A 20,254-nucleotide genomic window follows, 5' to 3' on the forward strand; every position below is an offset into this window, starting at 1 on the left:
CGTATATAGCTATATATTAAAATTCATACTAATCAATTGCCAACGGCTTGATATACCGATGAAATTGAAAAGATTTGTGTGCTTTTTCTCGTCTCTCCTGTACATGTTACAATTAATCGAAACGTTTGGCTGCAATGTATATGAAAATTATCTTTCAGTTTACCTAGACGTTATAATTTTTTTCGTGTTTCATTTTTTTGTCGAAAGATATTTAAATGCATTAAAACAATGACGTCTCGTCATCAATAATAATTATGTCTTTTGTGGAGTATAAATACACGTACATTTTCTTAGCAACAGTTCATTAGAAAATGAGCATTCTTATTTTTTTTTTTTCTTATTACTAATAAAAATCAAACTCCGATCAATGTGCAATCGTAATATTACCAATCACATACCATACATACATATGTATATATATATATAATATATATATTCAGTGATCTACGTGATTAATAATTTGAAATATATAAATATGTAGGTTTGCGTGAAATCTTTCGTGAAAATAACCTATGTATAAATTTGAATCCGAACTGATAGAACGCCAAAAACCAACGCATGCAAATTCCAACGTCCGTTTCACTAACTCCGGTATAACGTAACATACCATAAAATCTACTACAACCAGATTCTTCTATACGGGAACACTGAGTATTTTTACCATTTTCCGTCCACTGACGGTTAAACGGTTTTTTCTCAATATTGATATTCGATCAAGCTTTCACCAATGACTTAACCAAACTATTTTCACATAATTAGATCCAAGATTTTTTCGCCCCCTCATTATCGTTACGCTATCGTCGTCACGACGATTTCACAACTCGAAATAAACCCCCGCCGCTCAATAAATCGCATATCCTATGCCTAGATTACGTAATCCGAAGACTCCAGAGATATCACCGTATAGTACTTCAAGCGATCAAAGAAACGTTAAAATCACTCCCATATCAGTTTGCCGATTACATAGTATTCATTTGTTTACCGTGAAAAGTAACATATGTATTATTTTATCTGCTTGTCCTTACCGAATTCATCGACCCATTTATATGTACGTATTTTGTATTGAGTGTATGACAAACCGTTTATTAAACTTTAACCGGTATGTGCGTTTAAAATCGTTTCAATTATTTAATTGTATTACCGATGATTCGTTATTTAATGAGATACAAGAAGATTGTTTTGATTATGTTTCTTGATATTTTCACATACGCGCACACACACACGCACACACACACGCACACGTTCGTAACACATACACATACAGTATTTGTCGATCGTGAGCTGTATTCAATTTCTTATTCTCAATAGAGAAATTTTGTTTCAGTTTCTTCGAAAGTTTTACTCTACAATCCAATCAACTATCGTCAAATCGATCGTTACACCCACGAAATTCTCCCAATTACAATTCGGTAACGGCATATAAATTGGGATCGCTGCCTTGTACCTGACTCAAAGTGGGAACGGGTTTTTCCTGCCTAGCTTGAGCCCTGTTGTATGTTCCATACATGTTCGGTACCGCGTTGTTTTGTCCACCGTTATTAAACTGACCCCTCGAAAAATTACGGTCCAAAGTACGAACCTGATCCTGCATCTGATCTTGTATTCTGATATTAGGAGCTTTGTTTCTAACCAGGGATCTGAACTGATTCATGTTCGACTGCGAACGTGACTCGAACTCCCAGGAAGGCTGGGATGGATTAGGCGGTAACGGTCGGTTCTGATTCCACGCCGGAGTTGGACCGCGTTTCAGATTGGCCAGGTTCTTCGGATCAAGGGTCTGCGTTTTTCTAGAGTCTTGGAAAGTGGCTAGATGAGCTGGGCCGTGCGAATTATTGTGCGACAGAGTCCCGGTGAAAGACGCGACGGTTGGCGTCCAGGGCGGTTCTCTACCTAAAAGTTGAAGACGAAGAACCAGTCATTAAACGAACGAGTAGACTTTGACAATGAAAAAGCCAAGAATGGAAGTACGACTCGAGCCAGGTCTTACCAGGTCCCGAGGGGGCGTGCCCTCAGTAGAAATCACTAGATTCAAGGGTTTTGCACTGTTTGCTTAAAGTCGCGTACTGGCCAGGTTGGTCTCCGAGCCCAGCCCTGTGGTGCTCAGCCCGTCCACTTGCCGATTGCTGATTATGCTGAGCCGATTTAATGTCCCCGGCTCCTCCCCCGTTGACACCCCCACCTCTGTAACATGCAGGGAAAAAAAAAATTAAAAAAAAAAAAAATATCAAACAAATAAACTTGCAACTTTTTCTATCGTTCGAACGCGCCATTCTGATCTTTATCATTTATATATGTATGTATAATAATATATATATAATATGTAAAGTTGCGCTCAAGTTTAATAATGACCTCGATTTGAATCTATGTTATTCTGTATATAAGAATCAATGAGAATGCATAATTTTTAACTTATAAGCCCATTGTTTGCAGGATGTGAAAAAAAAATCAAGGAAAACATTCAAAGCAACATTCGGGATTACATAATTATATGTATATCAAATGCTAATATATTAATAGCGCGCAATTCTACATACAGCAGCCAATAATTACTTCAAATTAAACGGCGTTATTTATAAATGTAAATGGTTTACATTTTCATAGTTAACTTTGTCGTTTTTGGCTGTTTTTTCTTTTCCTTTTTTTTTTTAATGAAAAATCAATACAATTGTTACTACATGCCGTTCCGGATTTGTTATCAGATTGATTAAAACAATTATTGTAAGAGGGCTGGGAAACGTTTATTGAAATGATCGATTTCGGACTTCGGATGATGCCAAAATCTTGTCAACTTGCAAGAACTGAGTCGATGCTATTTGGCGATAAGTTAACCGTTTCGAGCAAAATTTCCTAGACCCCTTGACACGATAACTGAGACGATACAGTTAGAAAGTTAATACAGAAAAGATAAAATTTCGATCGTAAATATTAAGAAGAAAAAAACAGTCGAGAGAGAAGAAACAAAATTACAAGGAAATATATATGAAAAAAAATTAAAAAAAAAAAAAAAAAGTACACAACAAAGATCGAGCAAAACCGGCGTAATTTTGAAAAATTGTTAAACTCGTTTTATTTTTGAATCATTGACTGTAAAGTAAAATATAAAAATATAAATATTAATCATGCACAAACTTGAGCATGCTCTCGTGCAGTTGACGTGCTCGAGCAGTAGCTGTTGCGTAGGACGGCGGGGGAGGCGTGAGCAACAAGGGCTGCTTAATAGCATTTTTGTTGCCAATTTGAATACTAGGAGGGGCTGTAGGCGGGTACGACCCTTGGCCACGAAGAGTGCGTGCTGCGATAGCCTGCGAAGCCGCCGACGGAGGTAGGAACGGATCCTGTTCGTCCACTTGATGATAGTCGCGTCTGCGGGAGCAAAAAGAGAGACGAATAAATAAAGGAACGAGTATATGACAAAGAGTTGGATTCGACGCCGGACGTTGATTCATTCGCAAAATTGCCGACCGGGCTTACCGTTTCCGTATGTAAATCCACGTGTGCGAATCGACCCAAACGAGGACAGTGAAAAACAATCCGGCAGCAAGACTCGCAAGCAGCATGAACGTCAGCCCGTATCTGTGGTAAAGAAAAAAATTAAATGTTATTTGGATGAAAACTTTTCACGATAAATGGAGTAATTATTCCAACAACAATAACAAATCAATTATTCATACTCACAATCCTAAGTGGCAAAGACTTTTCGCAGCGTTAACATATTGCTTGTGCAGAGGTTTGCAGTCGAGGATAGTAGCGAGATTCGACATTAGACGATCGACGGTATTTACGTCGGTCATGAGGCTGCTGAGCCTCGGTTGGAGCTGTTGACTCTTGAACAAGTCGTCGGCTAATCGTGTAACGATATTCAAATTCAGCCGCATGTTAACGGCGGCTCGTTGACCGTCCCGCAGTCTCTGGGTGAAGGGATTACTCCGAGTACTTTCGCAGTGGGTGTAGTAAGACAGGACCTCGGAAGCCAGTGTCGAGGGCACCGCTCTTGTCAAGTAATCGTCCGGAGACACGCAGAGGTCTCCTAGAGCTACCGAGGTCGCCAGATAAAGGGAGGCCATTAGCCACGAGACTATCACGGCGAACAAACCAAACACGGAAAAGCTGTAATGCAGAGAAGATTTTTCGGTAAGCTTGGCGCGTCTTCGCCTTGTAAGCGAGGAGAAGGAAGGTTAAGGAAATACGTGAAACTCACGTGATCAGGGCGCATCGAGAGTGACGAGCTACGCCGACGAGTAAAACAACGCAGAGAACGAGAAGGGCGCTGAGAACAGCCATGGTAACCGGCCACCTTAACTGCTCGATTTTCTCCCCCATTCCAATGGCACCAGCCAAGCCAATTCCACTCAGTGGTCTCCTCATCTCGATGCTCCGGTTAGCGGCGACGCTTGTATTCAGTTTCATGCTAGTCAAGGCGGCGAGCAAAGCTGCCAGCATGGTTTTGTTGCTCGTCGGTTCGTCGAAGGCGTCTTCGAGAGCTGTTAGCTGGACCTGAATTTTCTGCTTGAGCGTTGCCTCTATCGTGCCAGTCTGCGTGCAAGAAATAGGAAATAAAATCGAGGCTATGCCTTCAAACTGCGAGAATACCGAGAGAGCGTAGAAAACCTCACCTGATTTCTTATTGACATAATAATACCGTCGACGTGTTTCGCCGCCGAAATAAGCTGTATCAATCCATTGTGGAGGTCGTCGTTCCCGTAGAGACCAACGGCAACGGCGCCGCAGCACAACAGAGCCAGTATGGCGAGCGAACACTTCAACAGAGCGATGGATCTCCTTGGTCTTGGTTTCCGATCGCAGCATCTCGTCACGAGATAAACCAGCAGGACCAGAAGGGTGAGAATAAGCCAAGCTGCCGGGATACTGCCCAGTATGCCCAAGCTCTGTGGATGAAAGAGGAGATTTGAAAAAATTAAAAATAATAAAAACCGTGAGAAACAGTGCAGCTCGCAGAAAGAAAACACCTGCTTCTTTCGATCGGTGACCTGGAAGAAGCTGACTGTGTAGTTGCAGCTCATTCCGCGCGGTATAAGCAATTGAATAACCAATGGGGAAAATCAAAGCACTAATGATTTGTTAGATTGCAAAATTGAGCTTGGACGAGTCTCAGAATAATTGAACCGTCAAACTGTTAAACTGCAGAACAGTGAACTTGATTAGAAATGCAGAGGAGCTCAAGTGTGCAATCTGCAGATTCGTTCTGATTGATAATCCTGCTATGCGTATAGCTACGCAGCTTAAATACAGTTATACAATATCATTGTGTTTGATTATGAGTTGAGTCAGTAGCGTCAACGTAACGAAGCATTGTGAATAAATTCATCGTGTATTACAATTTGAAAATGACCAATAGAATAATATCGCCGAAAAAAAAATTGAACACTTCGCGCAACCGCCAAGGCTAACCGTCGTTGGGTTCCGACGTTGAAAAAACAGGCAACGGTTGTTTGTTTAGCTGTTACGAATAAATACACTCGTCGTATTAACAATCAACGGATGTGGGGCAACTTTTCAATTTTCATCTATCATTACGCTACACGACATAACGTCGTAAGTTGTAAAACCGCGGACATAAATGGAAATTTTCTATGACTTTCCGTTAGATGTTAACGTAAGATTATCAAACAATTGAAACGAGGATAGCGAAGGAGACTTTGGACTTTGTTCAGTTTGAACTTGATACGTCATACGTCCCGATGATTGAATTCGATTAGTCATCGACTTCCAAAGCAGGAAAGCCTTGCTTCCGGTGATTCGTTTGAATACGCGTAAACCGCTGTACAAAGATAATTCTTTTACCGTAATTTAATTACCGGGTAATAAATACGCGGTCGGAATATGCGGCAATAAATGATTTCTTGTCATTTCTAGGCCTCGTATGGCAAACGCGGCCTTTCGTGAACGAGTGGAAAAAAACTTGCCTCGTAACAATTGAAATCGAACCAGAAACTATCGAACCGAAACCTTACACGACTTCCATCGAATCGTATTACACTGAAATTGCGCAACAACTACGTGTGTAATATAAGAAAACTAATTTCATCGCGAGACTATAATAAACTGTAGACTCTTTGATACTTGACCTGAGAAGGACTTAAAAATTTTCCGACCAAATATCACTGTAAAAAAAAAAACGTATTTATATACGTATACATGAAAAGAGCTGCACGAGTTTTATTTCCTCTGTAAAATTCTTGTATTTTAATTGCAAACTATGCACGCAGACTTGAATTCAGACTGCAAGCACAACGTACATATATAATACAGTATTCACATAGTTTCAACGACTCGCGTTACCTGCCTTCGGGGGATTCTGAAAATCCTTTGTACATTCCATCCGCGGTACACAGGATTCCTTCCATATTTCATCAACGAGATGAAATATATATATATATATATATATATATATATATATATATATATATATATATATATATATCATGATACAAGGAAGTACGTAGATATTTGCAGGTACTTCGAATGCTGCAGAGATCTTCTTACATGCTCGCCTTGTAATTTTATTATGCGCGCGTATGCATACACGTATACATAATATATGTATACACAGGTACCTTAGGTATGACATGGAAACAGTACAGAGATGCGATCCGAAAAGCTCACCTCGAGATAAATTTCCGAGTGTGGATTGAAAGTGTTGTTCACGGAATGAAGAGACACGTTGAGGTGAGGGAGGTTGTGAAATATTCTTGCCAACTGTGGTACCGTGTACTGTTCTTGCTGCTGTTGACCCCCCGCCATTTTGGAGAAGAATCCTTATCTATCCGACAATCCCCTTGGATCTTTCCCCGCAACCTGCTAACAGCTTCCTCCACTTGTCAGGACATGCTCTGGCTGCAAATGAGGAATAAGAAGAAGAAAGGAATAAGTTTTCAAGATATGTATGTACATATATGTATATATATTTGCTACGGTAGCAATTAAATCACATCACGTGTACAATTTTATGATGCATGGGAATCGGTACGGTAAACGGAAATCATGAACCTGTAATTTGATGCACGTGCAGCAGTACTTTAACGAACGCAACTTAAATGTGTTATATTATAGACGCGTATCGGAGAGGCTGCAGTTTGTCTTGATTATACGCCATTGCGTAATTGTCGCGTGTCGCCGGTCGCATCGTTTCGTTTTATACATCATATTATGCATGTAACGTAGGTATACGCCATAGAGATTTTCCCCGAATGAGTCAAGAGCCGAGCGAGCGATGCCCTCCGTAGTGCTACGTGAGGAGTCAAATTAAATTAGTCGAGGCGTTGTTGTGCCGGCTAAAATGATTTTAATTAATGAAATCAGTGTGTTTAACCTTGTTTTCTCTAATCGTTGCTGTGTACATATGTATATATATATACATACAAACGTATTGTATCATAGCCTTCTCGACAGAAATAAAACTACTCGCTAACCCGTTTGACGCATACGGGAATAGGTCACTCGTGTAGAACTCGACAGGTCAAATAAAACTGCACCGTGCGGATTGTAAAATAATTTATAAGATGAGATGAAAAAAAAAAAAAAATGCGCTGAACTGCAGAATTCCTGTCCCATTTTTATTTTACCCTTTGTTTTCATATTACATATATTGTATGGAATATTAACACCGCAGGAAATGACAGGCACAGAGGAAAACCAAGAGGAAGTCGAGGTCACATAATACACGTTGTTTTTTCTTTCTTAGAAAAAAAAAAAGTATTTCAATCATTGTAAATAACCGGACAATAGACTCTGATTGCGTATGAGACTCAGAAATGTACAGCATTTGTTGCTAATATATAGTCGAGCCCTTCGTGTCGATACGAATGAGAGATTATTTAATTTTATCGAAAAAACGGAAAAAAAAAATAAATAAAATCAGAAAAAGAAACTCGTAATTGTAAAATTATACACGTGTGGTATTTTTCGTGAATAAGAGACGATAATCTTCATGGAATTCCGGGAGTATCGCCTTCCGGTTTTTGTCCATCATCGGAAGGCGATAACGGCGGGCCGTTAAAGAGAAAGTTCGAGTGTATATTCTTAGGCCCTCTCCTATATAGGTATAACATAAGAGTGGCCGGGGGTTCAAGGACCGAATTCAAAAATCACGATTAGCTTCACGATGAGGGTTCGTCTTCTTCTTAAGACGAGTTGTACAAAATAAAGCTGACGCGGAAGGAGATAGTGGGGCAAAAATGATAACGGGGAACATCGAGATGTTGAATATTTAATCAAGATTCCGTCAAGTTTTTATACCTCATTTAACAAAGAAAATTCCCTCGCGTCATCCGCGTGGAAAATGAATTAAACGCGCTCAAGAAATTATAGTTACATTTTTTAATTCAAGTTTTTTTCCTTGCAAAATATACTCGTACGTACCTACGTGTGGTTTCTTTTCATATCCGACTGTGCAGACTCGCGGTCATCAACTCATATACGTAGAAGTTAGTATAATATATTCTATTGCGGAAAGCGAGTCGGAATATTCCAGATAATCAGACATAACGACATCATCCTCTGTTCTCTTTGTCTAAAAATATCTGTTACGAGCGTTGTTCCTGATGCAAAAACTAGACGCATAGCTTGAAATGAAATTCTGGACAGTAGAGGAGTGGATGAAATTTGATAAGCTCGAAAAGCTTCGCGTCGCTCAATTACTAATCATTTACATTGGATTTATTCTATATAATGAAAATAATTTTGTGACTAACAATTCCAAAATTTTCGTCAGCAGTAAATAGCGCGGTGAAAAAAATATTTTCTTCTTTATCTGCTCGTGTCTTCGGCGGCAGTTATCACTGCAGGGCGCGAGAGTGAAGGAGGCTTGCGAGCTGCATTAGTGAGTCATGGAGGGCAGAAAATACTCTGAATACATGTATACGTGACACGTGTATGTATATTTTAAAGCGGCCGATACAACAGTGTAGGTTACACAGCGACGATGGTGGGAAGATAGAAACGTCTATGATACACAAGCGTTTTCTAAATATCTTTTCAACGTTCATAGTAATAATCATCGTTCTCAAATTTCAATTCTCGTATTCGCATTGTAAACTTTTGAGGAAATAATATTTGACGATTCGATTGAAACGTCGATTGGCAAGATTGATCAATAAAAAAAATGTATAGTACAGAGTTTTCTCTTCCTAGCGGAGGATAATAAAATCCTCGAAACTGTATGTTGAACATTATTTCTCACGCAGCTGTAATCACACCGTAAAAATAATTCGACTGCCTAGCTGCTAGCCGTTTAAGACATAACACGCACGTAAGGTTTTCGTTTTTCAATTTTTCCTCTTTATTTCTCTCACAGCTCGAGGCTCCCGTTACAAGTTACGACTGTTTAAGTGCGTTCCTGGTTTCGTGGGTTCCCAGAAGCTGCAACCGCGTCTCAAGAAGAAGGATGAGGAGAAGGAGGAGGACCAAGGCGAGACTTGAGAGAGTTGAAGAGAGTCGAAGAGAGTCGAAGAGAGTCGAAGAGATCGACATATCACAGCGAGTAGCTGCAGCGGCATCATAGAGCGTACACACATGCCGCAAGTATCATCCATATGCATACGTGCGTACGTTGGCATACGTCACGTGTAACGAAAGCGAAGCTAAGGCAATGGACCAGAGACAAGGAAGGCAAAAGGCTACGCGATATAGGCGATATCTTTTTACCGAACGCGCACGCATGGATGCGTAACTTCCACACAACTTTGAACGGGTGTTTCTACGGTTCCGAAGCACCACGTTGCCTGCCGCCCTTCTCTCGTAGTACTCGAGACATCTGCGTCATGCGGCGAACTCTGACGGTCTATATCCATCAACCCGTGTGGAAATAAAGGTAGCAGAAGGTGCTTTATGACGAGTGGAGGCGTTGCGCAGATATCAGGGTCGTGCGATTCCAGCCTCGCGTTTATGGCGACGGGATGGAACGTCCCTTAAAAACCACCGTCATCCATATCGAGCGAGGGAGAAATTTTTACACTAGTGGTCGGTCGAATATTGACATTTTTACGTTAATGAAAACGAACTTTTTCCCTCTAACCGCGTAAAGTCTACAATGTAATTATTTTCTGATACAGACACGCCGATACCACATTTCATTGAGACTGTTTGGACAGTTTAACGCTGATGGTAAAACATTGATTAAGCTAGGCCAAGACTAAGAAAACAAGTTCATTTTTCAGTTACCAAAAAAGGTGGCGTCGACGACTACGATAATTACTTTAAATAGTTTACACTTCTCTGGTAATTGTAACAATATTTGAACGATACACTTTCTTTTTTACTTACATTTTCCATCAATTCTATCCAAGTGAAACTGCTATCTGGGAAGCAAAGACCTGATGTGAAAAGTTTCCGCGATATTCCAGCACAAACAAACCAATGAAAAAAAGAAGTTCAAACTGGAATTTTCACGCGCGAAATTATTACGATATTTTTTTGTTTCCATCATTTGCAGAAAAAAACGAATTTGGGATCTCAATCGTTGTTGCGCGGGTGCTCTTTTTTGGGGAGTGGGATTTGACAGTTCTCTTTTTTGGAAAGGAGTTTCGGTGCGATCGGGAGGCGATAGCGGCGACTACGCAACGTCGTCCGTGAATATTATGATTCATATCTCACAATCAGGTCGTCTACCAACCACGACTGCATCCGTGAACAGCTGCTGCTCTGGACTAAGCGGCTTCTCTTATATCCCGTTCATCTAATGATCACAGGTCGCAGGAAATCGAGTGTTTAAAGACCGACGAATAAACTTCCGGCGTACCTTGTACGATGCATATAACACACACACGCACACACGCACGTTATATACCAATCCTATATATTGTGTAAATCATGTATCTATCCATGGCTGGAAGTATCTGCCGGAAGAAAAAGAAATTCGTTCAAGTTACGTAAAAACTGTCGTAATATATTGGATTTGTTTTCTTCTTTTACCGTATTTTAACATGCGTAATTTTATCATGCAAACCGGAAAAATTATCATCGTGTAAAGCGAAAGAATTCATTTACTTATTGACTGCATGGTTTGTTGGCTTTTGAAGAACGAGAGAAAAACAAACCACAACTGGAATATATTATATTAAGATGTTGAATTTTTTTCAAAGTTTTCTTTCTTTTTCAAATTCCTGGGTATAAAATTAATGTTAAAAAATTAAATTCACCTTAAGACTTTCTCACATTTCGAGAGTATTAAGATAGTCGGTGTACGTGGTAAACATATTTCATTCTGAATTTAAAAAAAAACACAGCGAAAATACGTTTGAATTTTTTAATCGACCGCTCTGTGTTTAAACTCGTAGAATAGAACGCTTGCGTTATTCGTTATTCTCCTCTCTCCCTGCACCGTGACGGTTTACTGTGGCCCATATAGACCCGGGGCACGAAACGTACATGCATGCATACATACGTATAACAGTTTGTGTCCTCATCCAGCCATGGAGCTGGATAATGTAGCGGGTAAGGCATATACACCGCCTTTATTGATTTCAGAAAACCATCGCACGCACGTACGTATATCATTATAGATCCTTCCCCATGCGCAGGTGTTACACGGTACGACACCTTGTAAGATTGATCCAACAATATTAACAAATTTTCCCGTACCCATTATAATGGAACTTCATTTTTCACACTCATAGTATATGTATAAATAATAAAAAGTAGGAATTACTCGTCGTCAGTCAACCGCACAGATTTTGAAAAGCGAGTAATGTAGAAGATTTAAAAAAAATTTTCAACTTTCAAAATCCGTACAAGTACGGGCACAAAAATTGTTCGACAGAAATTGAAAAGTAAAAAAAATTGTAGTATCCCGAACTATCTCGTTCGGTGAATCTCTGATAATAAAATTTTTTTAAAACTAGATTTAATTATTTCGTAATACGATTCAATTGACTAAAGTGTTACAGTGTCGACAGAGGAGGGAAAACGGTATTATGGTATAAAAAAGAAATAAGGAAATAAATTCAAGGCACTAGATGCGCGGTGGTAGAAAAATACGATCATGCACACGCAACGCGCGATCTCCCCGAAAAGTCATCATTCCTCGTGTCGTGTAGCCTGCATAGCTTCCAGCAGGGGTGGCCCTTGCGTGATGCGTTATACGCGTGAGTTAAGTATTATTTACACACGTCCCTCTCTCTCTCTCTTTCTGTAGTTCGTTGCATGACACAGGGGAAAAATATCCACATATGCGTATACCGTACACGTGTATAGGTATGTGGAGAAACATGCCATATACATGAGTATACCTAATCCATAACGGTGAACCGTGTACTATTCGTCACAGAATTTACTTTCTCTTTCTCCCTTTACGTCCATTTTTTTATTTAATACGGGAAGAAAAAGGGCGCGTTTCCTCTGTCGGTAAGGGTAGGACCGGTACACGACCTTAAAAATTCAAAAAAAATTATTTTCGTCTCTGCATGGATTACAAATTTTCCAACCTGTTGTAAAAATTCATAATGTTTTGCTGCATGTGTAAATGTAAAACAAAAGTTCATTTCAAATATGAAATCCAATCTCTTCTCTGCGTAATAAAATTGCGAGGAGAATGAAACATGATTTTGCATCAAATATAACTTTCTATAACAAAAATTTTCAAAATTATGACCGAACACCTTTTTTCGAGTAAACGCTAATCAAGCATCTAACCCCTGCAGGAATTCTCACACACACGCCCAATATTTGTTGATTAGTGATTGCAATTTTCTTATAAAACGTACAAGACTATGAATGATTATTCCAAACCGAGATTGCATAATCTCTAGCAATCCTCTGTGTTACAGTAATGTTTGATATCGCTCGAAACGCGTATGAAAAAAAAACAAAAAAAAAAAACCGATATCCCGTGCAATAGGAAGCAAGTGAAACGTCGGCACACAGGATGTCTATAAACGAGTTCTACTCCGCTTACATAATGGGGAAAAGTGACTGCGGTGCGTGCGAAAATTGAGGTAAAAATATGCACGCATATATATATATATACATCATAAAAGTTTCTCGGCATCGATACGTCTACATACCAACACACTGAAAGGCGTGGCGATCTCCCGAGGGATGGATGGACGGGGAGGAAGAGTGGGAGGGAGGGAGGGAGGGAGGGCGACGGGTTCACTCACACCCGGGAATCGATCGGGAACCAAGTCGACGGAGCCGGCGCCGCGCCGAGTTCCGCGACCCTTTTCTCTCCCTCTCGCTCTCTCGGCTATAAAGTACCCAGTCCCAGTCCTTACGTACGGAAGTACGAGAAGAGAGGCTCTTCTCGGGCGACCCGCGCCTCCGTGTCTATCGCCCCAACTTCCGGTTGCACCCGACGTAACTTCGCGATCACGAAGCCGGAGGCGGTACCAAAATCACCGGGTACTGCACGGATGCCTGAACATGGATAGACGGGACAGGTCGATTCATCTTTCGGATTTCGTAACAAATGCAATTATTTGTAGTTTATTTATTTTTTAATTTATACATTTTCCAAGATTTATTAATGAAAACATAGGTGATCGACGGTAATTGTAAATGTTTCGTAAAGGTTCTGAAATATGTCTTCAAACATGTACGTATGTACACACATTAAATAATAACACGGTTAATGAACAAGTTTGAAACATTTTTTTTCAAACACGAATCACCCTAGAAAACGCGAAGAGATACAGAAAGTTTAAGTCATACGATATATTGTATATCTTATCGATAGCGCGTCGAGTCGTAATTTCGCAGGCTTTTTCCCCTTCCGTAAAGATGGTAAAGAATAATAAAAAAAAAAAAAAGAGTAGAAAAAAAAACGAAAGGTCGGTGGATTTATTGCCAAGGACAGGTAGGTATAATAATATATAAGGTACAACAGTTATAGTGCAGAAGCACGATATGAGATATTGCCCCCGGATTCGCGGTCTCCCGATATTGCACACCGTTCGCTTTTAGTTATATATACATATACATATATATATATCAATTAGAGCGGAATATATTTCACCTGAATTGAGAAATTGTTTTTTTTACAAGTACAATACTATAAACGACAGCCGCAGCTGCGTCTTGTATAATTTACAGCCTCAATGCCAAAGACTTTGTACGGTGAGAGTTGAACACGGTCAAACTTATAAATTGACGATAAATTTATCAGTCTTATTAGCGACTGTATATCACTGTAAATATTTTTCTCATTTCCAGTTTCTTTTCGTTTCACGATTGCGTGTGCCTACTCGATAATTAAATTATTGATGAAAAGTTTACCAAATCACGTACGTCGTCACATTTTCTTGGAATTATTTATAACTCAATGCAGTATGTATCATTGTTATTTGTGTTTTAAAATTTTATCGTTGTACCTAATTCTACGAGTGCTGGCGGAAAGTGTTGACACGAACGAACTAATAATGTATCCAGGGTACTGAAAAAATAATACATACAGAGTGGTGACAATTATACTGTATTACACACGGCAGCCGTAATAAGAAAACGTCGTAAAAATTTATGCACACTCTTTGTTTGTTCGCAAATTTCTTCAATTTTGCAATTGTTCTGCGGCTGGTGATCGTCGACTCTCGCGCAAATCTGTCGAGTCAAGCGACGAGCTGCCGGTGTTAATCGAATTAGTCGAGGGTTGAGTGGCGAGGGACGCGATTCAATGAAGGAATACCATCAACGAATGAATGAAAGCTGTGAAGTGCAATAAAGTGCTCGTATACGCCCAAGGTAACTTTACATTCCTGCTTAACCTTATTTTTCCCGAATTTCCATAATATCCAATGGGACGCGGCATGAATTTATGATTCGACTCAGCCGTGTTGAATTTTCGTTAAAATTACCGTTGCCTATCCGTCACGTATGTGAACAAAATACGTTATATTAAAGTCTGCGCCGATTTCCATTTGAAAAATTATTTTTCTACACGCATAACGTGACGCTGTAAGAAGGGGGGGGGGGTCAAATATTCCGAAAATGAGCCGTCACGAGTTTTACCAACAGCTCCTGAAATTTGTTCAATCCCAAAAAAAACATTGCCTGTTGAAATTTGTAACCACAGTAGACTTCAGTTGTACTTTTTCAACCCTGACTCGATCGTTCCTTTGATTTTATGTTAATCTGCAGTTTTATAGCCGGATACTGATAAATCTTTAATCTTACAGCTGGTGTCGTTTCCAGAAGCTTTATACTTCCTTGCAGGTTTTACGACTCCCGCGCACAATAGGTGGAGGTATTTAGGTACCGTGCATCTATGCGTTATACCCATCGGAATCGGAAACCGATAGGCGATCGAGTAGCTGTATGAAATAGTCTCGAGCAACCAGCGAGGATCTCTTGTCGAAACGTCACGCAAACAACAAGCAATTAGATCGAACGATCCCCCCTCGTTTTCTGATTGCAGAACACGATTTGTCCTTGCGAATACGGCCGTCATTTAGTTCCGCGCTCTTATTTAGAGAGGTAATCGTTAAGTTTCAGTGTAATTACCGAGCTGAACTGCTGGCCAAAAAAGTGGCTGAATTAACTCCTCTGTTTGTTAATTCATCTAATAATTTGAAAATTTCTATTAACGATATTTTTTACACCTCGACGCTGCAATAATAATAGAAATTGCCAAAATGAATAAAGAAGAAAAATTCAACATTGTAAGTACGCAAAATGTTACAGTTTATGTCCGAGTTACGTGAAATTCTTGGGCAAGCGAATATATGCTCTCGGTTTTATGGCGAGCCGACTAACGATGCCCTGTGATATAATAACGACCGGAAGTACGCGGTGTTTCGGTCATTAGCTGACCGGTCAATATCACACGCATTATATTGTACACGACGATAATATCGTAGGATTTTGTACGTGACACTAACTCGTGAGAATATCTTATCATCACGCTCAGTATTTACGATGGTATAGTTTTTAGATCCCGATCCTTCTGCCAATTTTTCTCCAAGTTTTCCAAAAGCTTAAAGAAAAAAATGCCGAATCCTGAAACGGCAGCGGCATTACTGCAACCACGTGTCAGATTCATCGAACAAATGTGGCGAGCAGATGGCTCGACGAACGTGAACTGCAGCGAGAATTAGGGTCTCTATGTAATTGCAGCTAGACACCGGATGGTCTACTGTACGAAAGTTTTGTGAATACGAATGTGTGCATAAGTATAAATAAAAATGGATTAAAAGTGTAGATAAACGTACGAAAATATCCATGAGCGATGATTCTTCTCTGGATTAATTATTCGCATTAATAACGACGAGACCGAGTACGTTTCCAATTAATTTATTCCTTGATACACGCGCCTCTCCGTCTCTTTGTCGATTCTTCGCACGGACATCACAATTCCCATATCACGCGTCTCGCTGCTATCACGTACTTTGAATCACGTGTCCAAAATATATACAATTTTAATCCAATTCCAAAGTTCTGTTACACCTTCTTGTCGCAGCAGCGTCATTTGCGACTACATACTCTACTCCTAGCTGCTGACACTTTGCGAGTGTAACAAAGAAGCGGCCTTGAGTGTAAAAAGCACCGTCACCGGCAGATGATAATTACAGTTATTACGGTTGGTTCGGTTTTAGTTGACTGGAAAAAACAGCGTGGAAACTTGGCGATAACCGCGCGATTCCACCTCCTGATTAATTAAATATACGTTTGTTTTTCTTTACTCGTTGAAGCGATTACCTGACCCCAACTGCAACGCATCGCTGCTACAGGAGAAAACAGGGAAAAATACTCGGGATTTTTATTTTTGTACCTATATCCATGCGGTGATGCAATCCCTAGGTTGAGACTCGAGTGTAGTTGTCGTCATACGCGCAGTGTTGCAGCTCGCTTTGCTCGCAATTAGTACGACTTTTGACGAGGTTGAAGTTAGTAAGCTAGTAAGATTGGAGAAAAAATCAATACTTTTTTTCATTTTTATAATGATTTTTAAGGAACTAAGATTCCGAAATATAACGATGACTTTTGCCGACTCTAGGAGAGAAAAGTATAACGATATTACGACGCGATGTTAGTTTTTCCATTGCGTTTCAGTGGTCGTCGTTGATTCAATTCCTACTTACATAACTATACGTATAGCAAAATTGTTATCGCGGGGTAGAAATATAATCATCGCGATTTTAGATATATAAATATCCCTGAATAATAACAATCATAGTGATAATAAAATTTACGCGCCGTGACAGTTAAAAAAAAGGGGAAAAAAAACAGTTTGCCGAACGAACTCTAACTCAATTTGTTATCTTACGCCTGATAAATTTGTAATTACCAATTCCTAATCTTTAATTTTTACATCACATCATACAAGGCGCCAACCATTGGTACAAACATACTTCGAGACACATTTTTTCAAACGTTTGATCGAAACAAATTAAATGTTCGTCGCTCAATTCTTTCTTTGCTTTTTCCTTTTTTATTTTTCCTTTTCATCCCGTTTTTATTTTATTCTTTTTTTTTATTTTCGTACTATACCAGGAGTTTTCTCGTCGTGTTAAATACGTCGTTCCTCGCAGATGAGTTTCGTCGCTGCATGCCCGTATTATACGTACGCCAGATCCGGCGTGCATCTCTCCACGTATTCGTGCTGCATATGTATGAATCTATGTATAAATGTATGTATGTATGATACATATTCACTGCATCCGGCGAGTCCTCTATTACGAGCGAGCGTTCGTTTCTTCTTTCGTCGTTGTTTTCTTTCCTCTTCTTTTTTTTTATTTCATTTACTTTATTTTATTTGTTTTACGATTTCGTCTCTTCTCTCCCAGCTTTTCGCGCCCTATTTAAACCGCGTTGCGATTATATTCTTAATTCCGCCCTTGAGTCGCCGTTTAAAACTTCCCCGCAAATTTCCTTCCCCGCAGTATGTATACACATACATACGTGTTATAATCTTGCGTTGCTCGATATCGTTCGAACAGCAGGACTGGCGTTAACCGAGCCACGGTTTAACCACCTCTAGTAATTAGTTGCGCCGGAATGCGTCGTCAGGTGCAAACCATCGAGCCTTAAATCACCTGCACTGCGACGTTGCATTGCTCGACTAAAAATGCAGGGAACGTCACCGCGATGATGATTCAATTATACGTTTGTTGGTATAGTGATCGCGCGGAAAACTCCCAAGGACGAAAAATAGTTTTTCTTTCTTTTCGTTCGGGAAACGATATTATTTATACTTTTCAAAGACATTACAGGACTTCGATTATAAATACGATTTAAATTCGTACGAAAATATTAAGTAACAAATCGCAACATAGACCTTGAAATCTTTCCGTCATTCGGGTCAGAAATCGTCTACAAAAATTCTTTTTTTGTTTTCTCGCCGTGTCTATGAATTTTTCCATTTTTTGTTGTTAATTTCTTTTTCTTCCATGTCACTGCGGACTTGGTTTGTATTTTATTTTAATTTTTTTACTATCGTACGAGATACCGCGGTGTGGAATCATCCGAGATTTGTATTTATCGTCGGATTGTATTGAGTACATATGTCATACAGAAGCGAGGTGATAAGACGATGGAGTCTTGTGCGTAATGGCCTCGCGATTTGAAACGCTACTTTTGCTAATTGCCCGCCACACACTGCACATTCAATTTTTATCTACGCCAGTAGTAGTTGCCCAACACTCTACAGAAAATCCCGGCTTCGATTCCCATGGTAATTAAAGACTGGATGCGGGAAAAGAGAACACCAAATTGATGGCTCTCTCTTTTTTTTTAACTACTTGATACACTTATAATAAGAAACGCGTAAAGGTGTCCGGAGAAGATTATAGAAGATATATTATTTTGTGTTTTTGTGTTTTGCTTTCCAAAGAAATGGGTTCAAATTTTATGTCTTTAACGTTGTAATACAAAAACCAATGTAAGATTAGTGAATTTATGTTAGTCCATACGTACAACATCTCACGATTGCAAAATGGACCTAGAAATATTTTATAAAAAAAGATAACGAGTATGCAGAGTATCACTGCTGTACTCGAAATTGTGATTGTGTTGTGTTTTGATCGATTGTCAAAGTATTTAAATCACTCAAAGCTGTAAAATGTTTCGTTCTACCGAACTCAAATTTCCTCTGCGTACATTTATCCATTTTCTCAGATCCAAGCGATTGCGGAGAAAGAAAAAATAGCAAACTCGGAAAAAGGAATGATAAGAAAAAAAAAAAAAATTGCAAGGATAAATCAAATACCGACATCCCCAGCTACACTAACCGGTATCAGTATCGAATTTGGTTTCGTGCAAGTAAACAATACAACTGCACCGTTATCAGCGACCCTCGTCTCTTATCTGAACTCGTGCGTCGTCTATGCCTACAACCATCTCTCTCCAAAACAAAGTCGTACGACTCTACTCCATACAACGAACGTTCAACCTTTCCCCCCGTAATACTTAATAATGAAATTGTCGACCAATCGCAGATTCGTACTTCCGCCTTGTGCATCATACGCTGTGCAACGTAGTTAATAACCTACGTAGGGGTTCTTTGTCCCGTAAGCGTAGCGTAACGTAACGTAACCTCGTAAACGGGGCCCGCATGGCGGGTACGCATTAATGTGGGACCCTGAGGGTCGGGGGATGGAGAAACGGTGGCAGTGGGTAGACAGGAAGGAAGCAGCAGGAAGGAGGAAGAGACGCCCCCGAGAGAGAGTCTAACCGGTGAAAATCCACCCTCGCTCAGAAGCGGCAGAGATGAATGTATCGATCCCGACCTACACACACTACACGAGTGGCTTTCGCCGACGAGGACGTAGCGCCGCGTTCCCTGCACTAATATCCTCCCCGTTTGCGATCAGGGATAGGCGCTGGCCGATCCTTGGATTTGACGAGCGCGACGAATGCAAAACGAGGCATCGTCATTCCCGTCGGTTGATACTGTCGTCGATTGTCAAGGATTGAACCAGCGGTCATTTGTCGTATATAGAGACTCTCGAATGCCATTTTTTGTTGTCGATCGGAGGGTCCCGAAAGAATTGTCACAGCCGAGGATACCTGAGACTTTGTAATCGGCAGTGAGACGCGATAAATCGTCCCCGCGATTCACAATTTCGTGGCTGATATCATCGGGCGTTTGTTTACAGCGGATAAGTAACAACGGGTATACCCTTACCTCAGTTTTCAGTTAGAAACGTCGGGGGTTCAACACCGCGCACTTGACTACACGTCACACAACTTCACTCGTTGCGGGCTCGAGGCCGACTCGCGATTTTTACTAATCGGCTGTACGCGACGAGAGCGATGCCAGCGCCATCCGGCGGTGATTTCGACGACCACGCCGACGCCATTTTGAAAG

The 20,254-nt window shown here is 40.2% G+C and overlaps 1 protein-coding gene across 1 annotated transcript; it reads right to left on the bottom strand.

Moving 5' to 3' along the window:
• Positions 1–185: 185 nt before the first annotated feature.
• On the bottom strand, positions 186–20,156 carry LOC124174590 (protein tweety). The gene is made up of 9 exons (XM_046553808.1): positions 20,072–20,156; positions 6,625–6,855; positions 4,614–4,886; positions 4,199–4,533; positions 3,676–4,107; positions 3,472–3,573; positions 3,130–3,363; positions 1,988–2,181; positions 186–1,890 (listed from the first exon to the last, which is right to left on the bottom strand). The coding sequence occupies exons 2-8, from the start codon at positions 6,760–6,762 to the stop codon at positions 2,010–2,012; spliced, it is 1,686 nt and encodes a 561-aa protein (XP_046409764.1). The 5' UTR covers positions 6,763–6,855; positions 20,072–20,156; the 3' UTR covers positions 186–1,890; positions 1,988–2,009.
• Positions 20,157–20,254: the final 98 nt, after the last annotated feature.

The sequence above is a fragment of the Neodiprion fabricii genome, chromosome 2 (assembly GCF_021155785.1).
Source record: "Neodiprion fabricii isolate iyNeoFabr1 chromosome 2, iyNeoFabr1.1, whole genome shotgun sequence".
Lineage (NCBI taxonomy): Eukaryota > Metazoa > Arthropoda > Insecta > Hymenoptera > Diprionidae > Neodiprion > Neodiprion fabricii.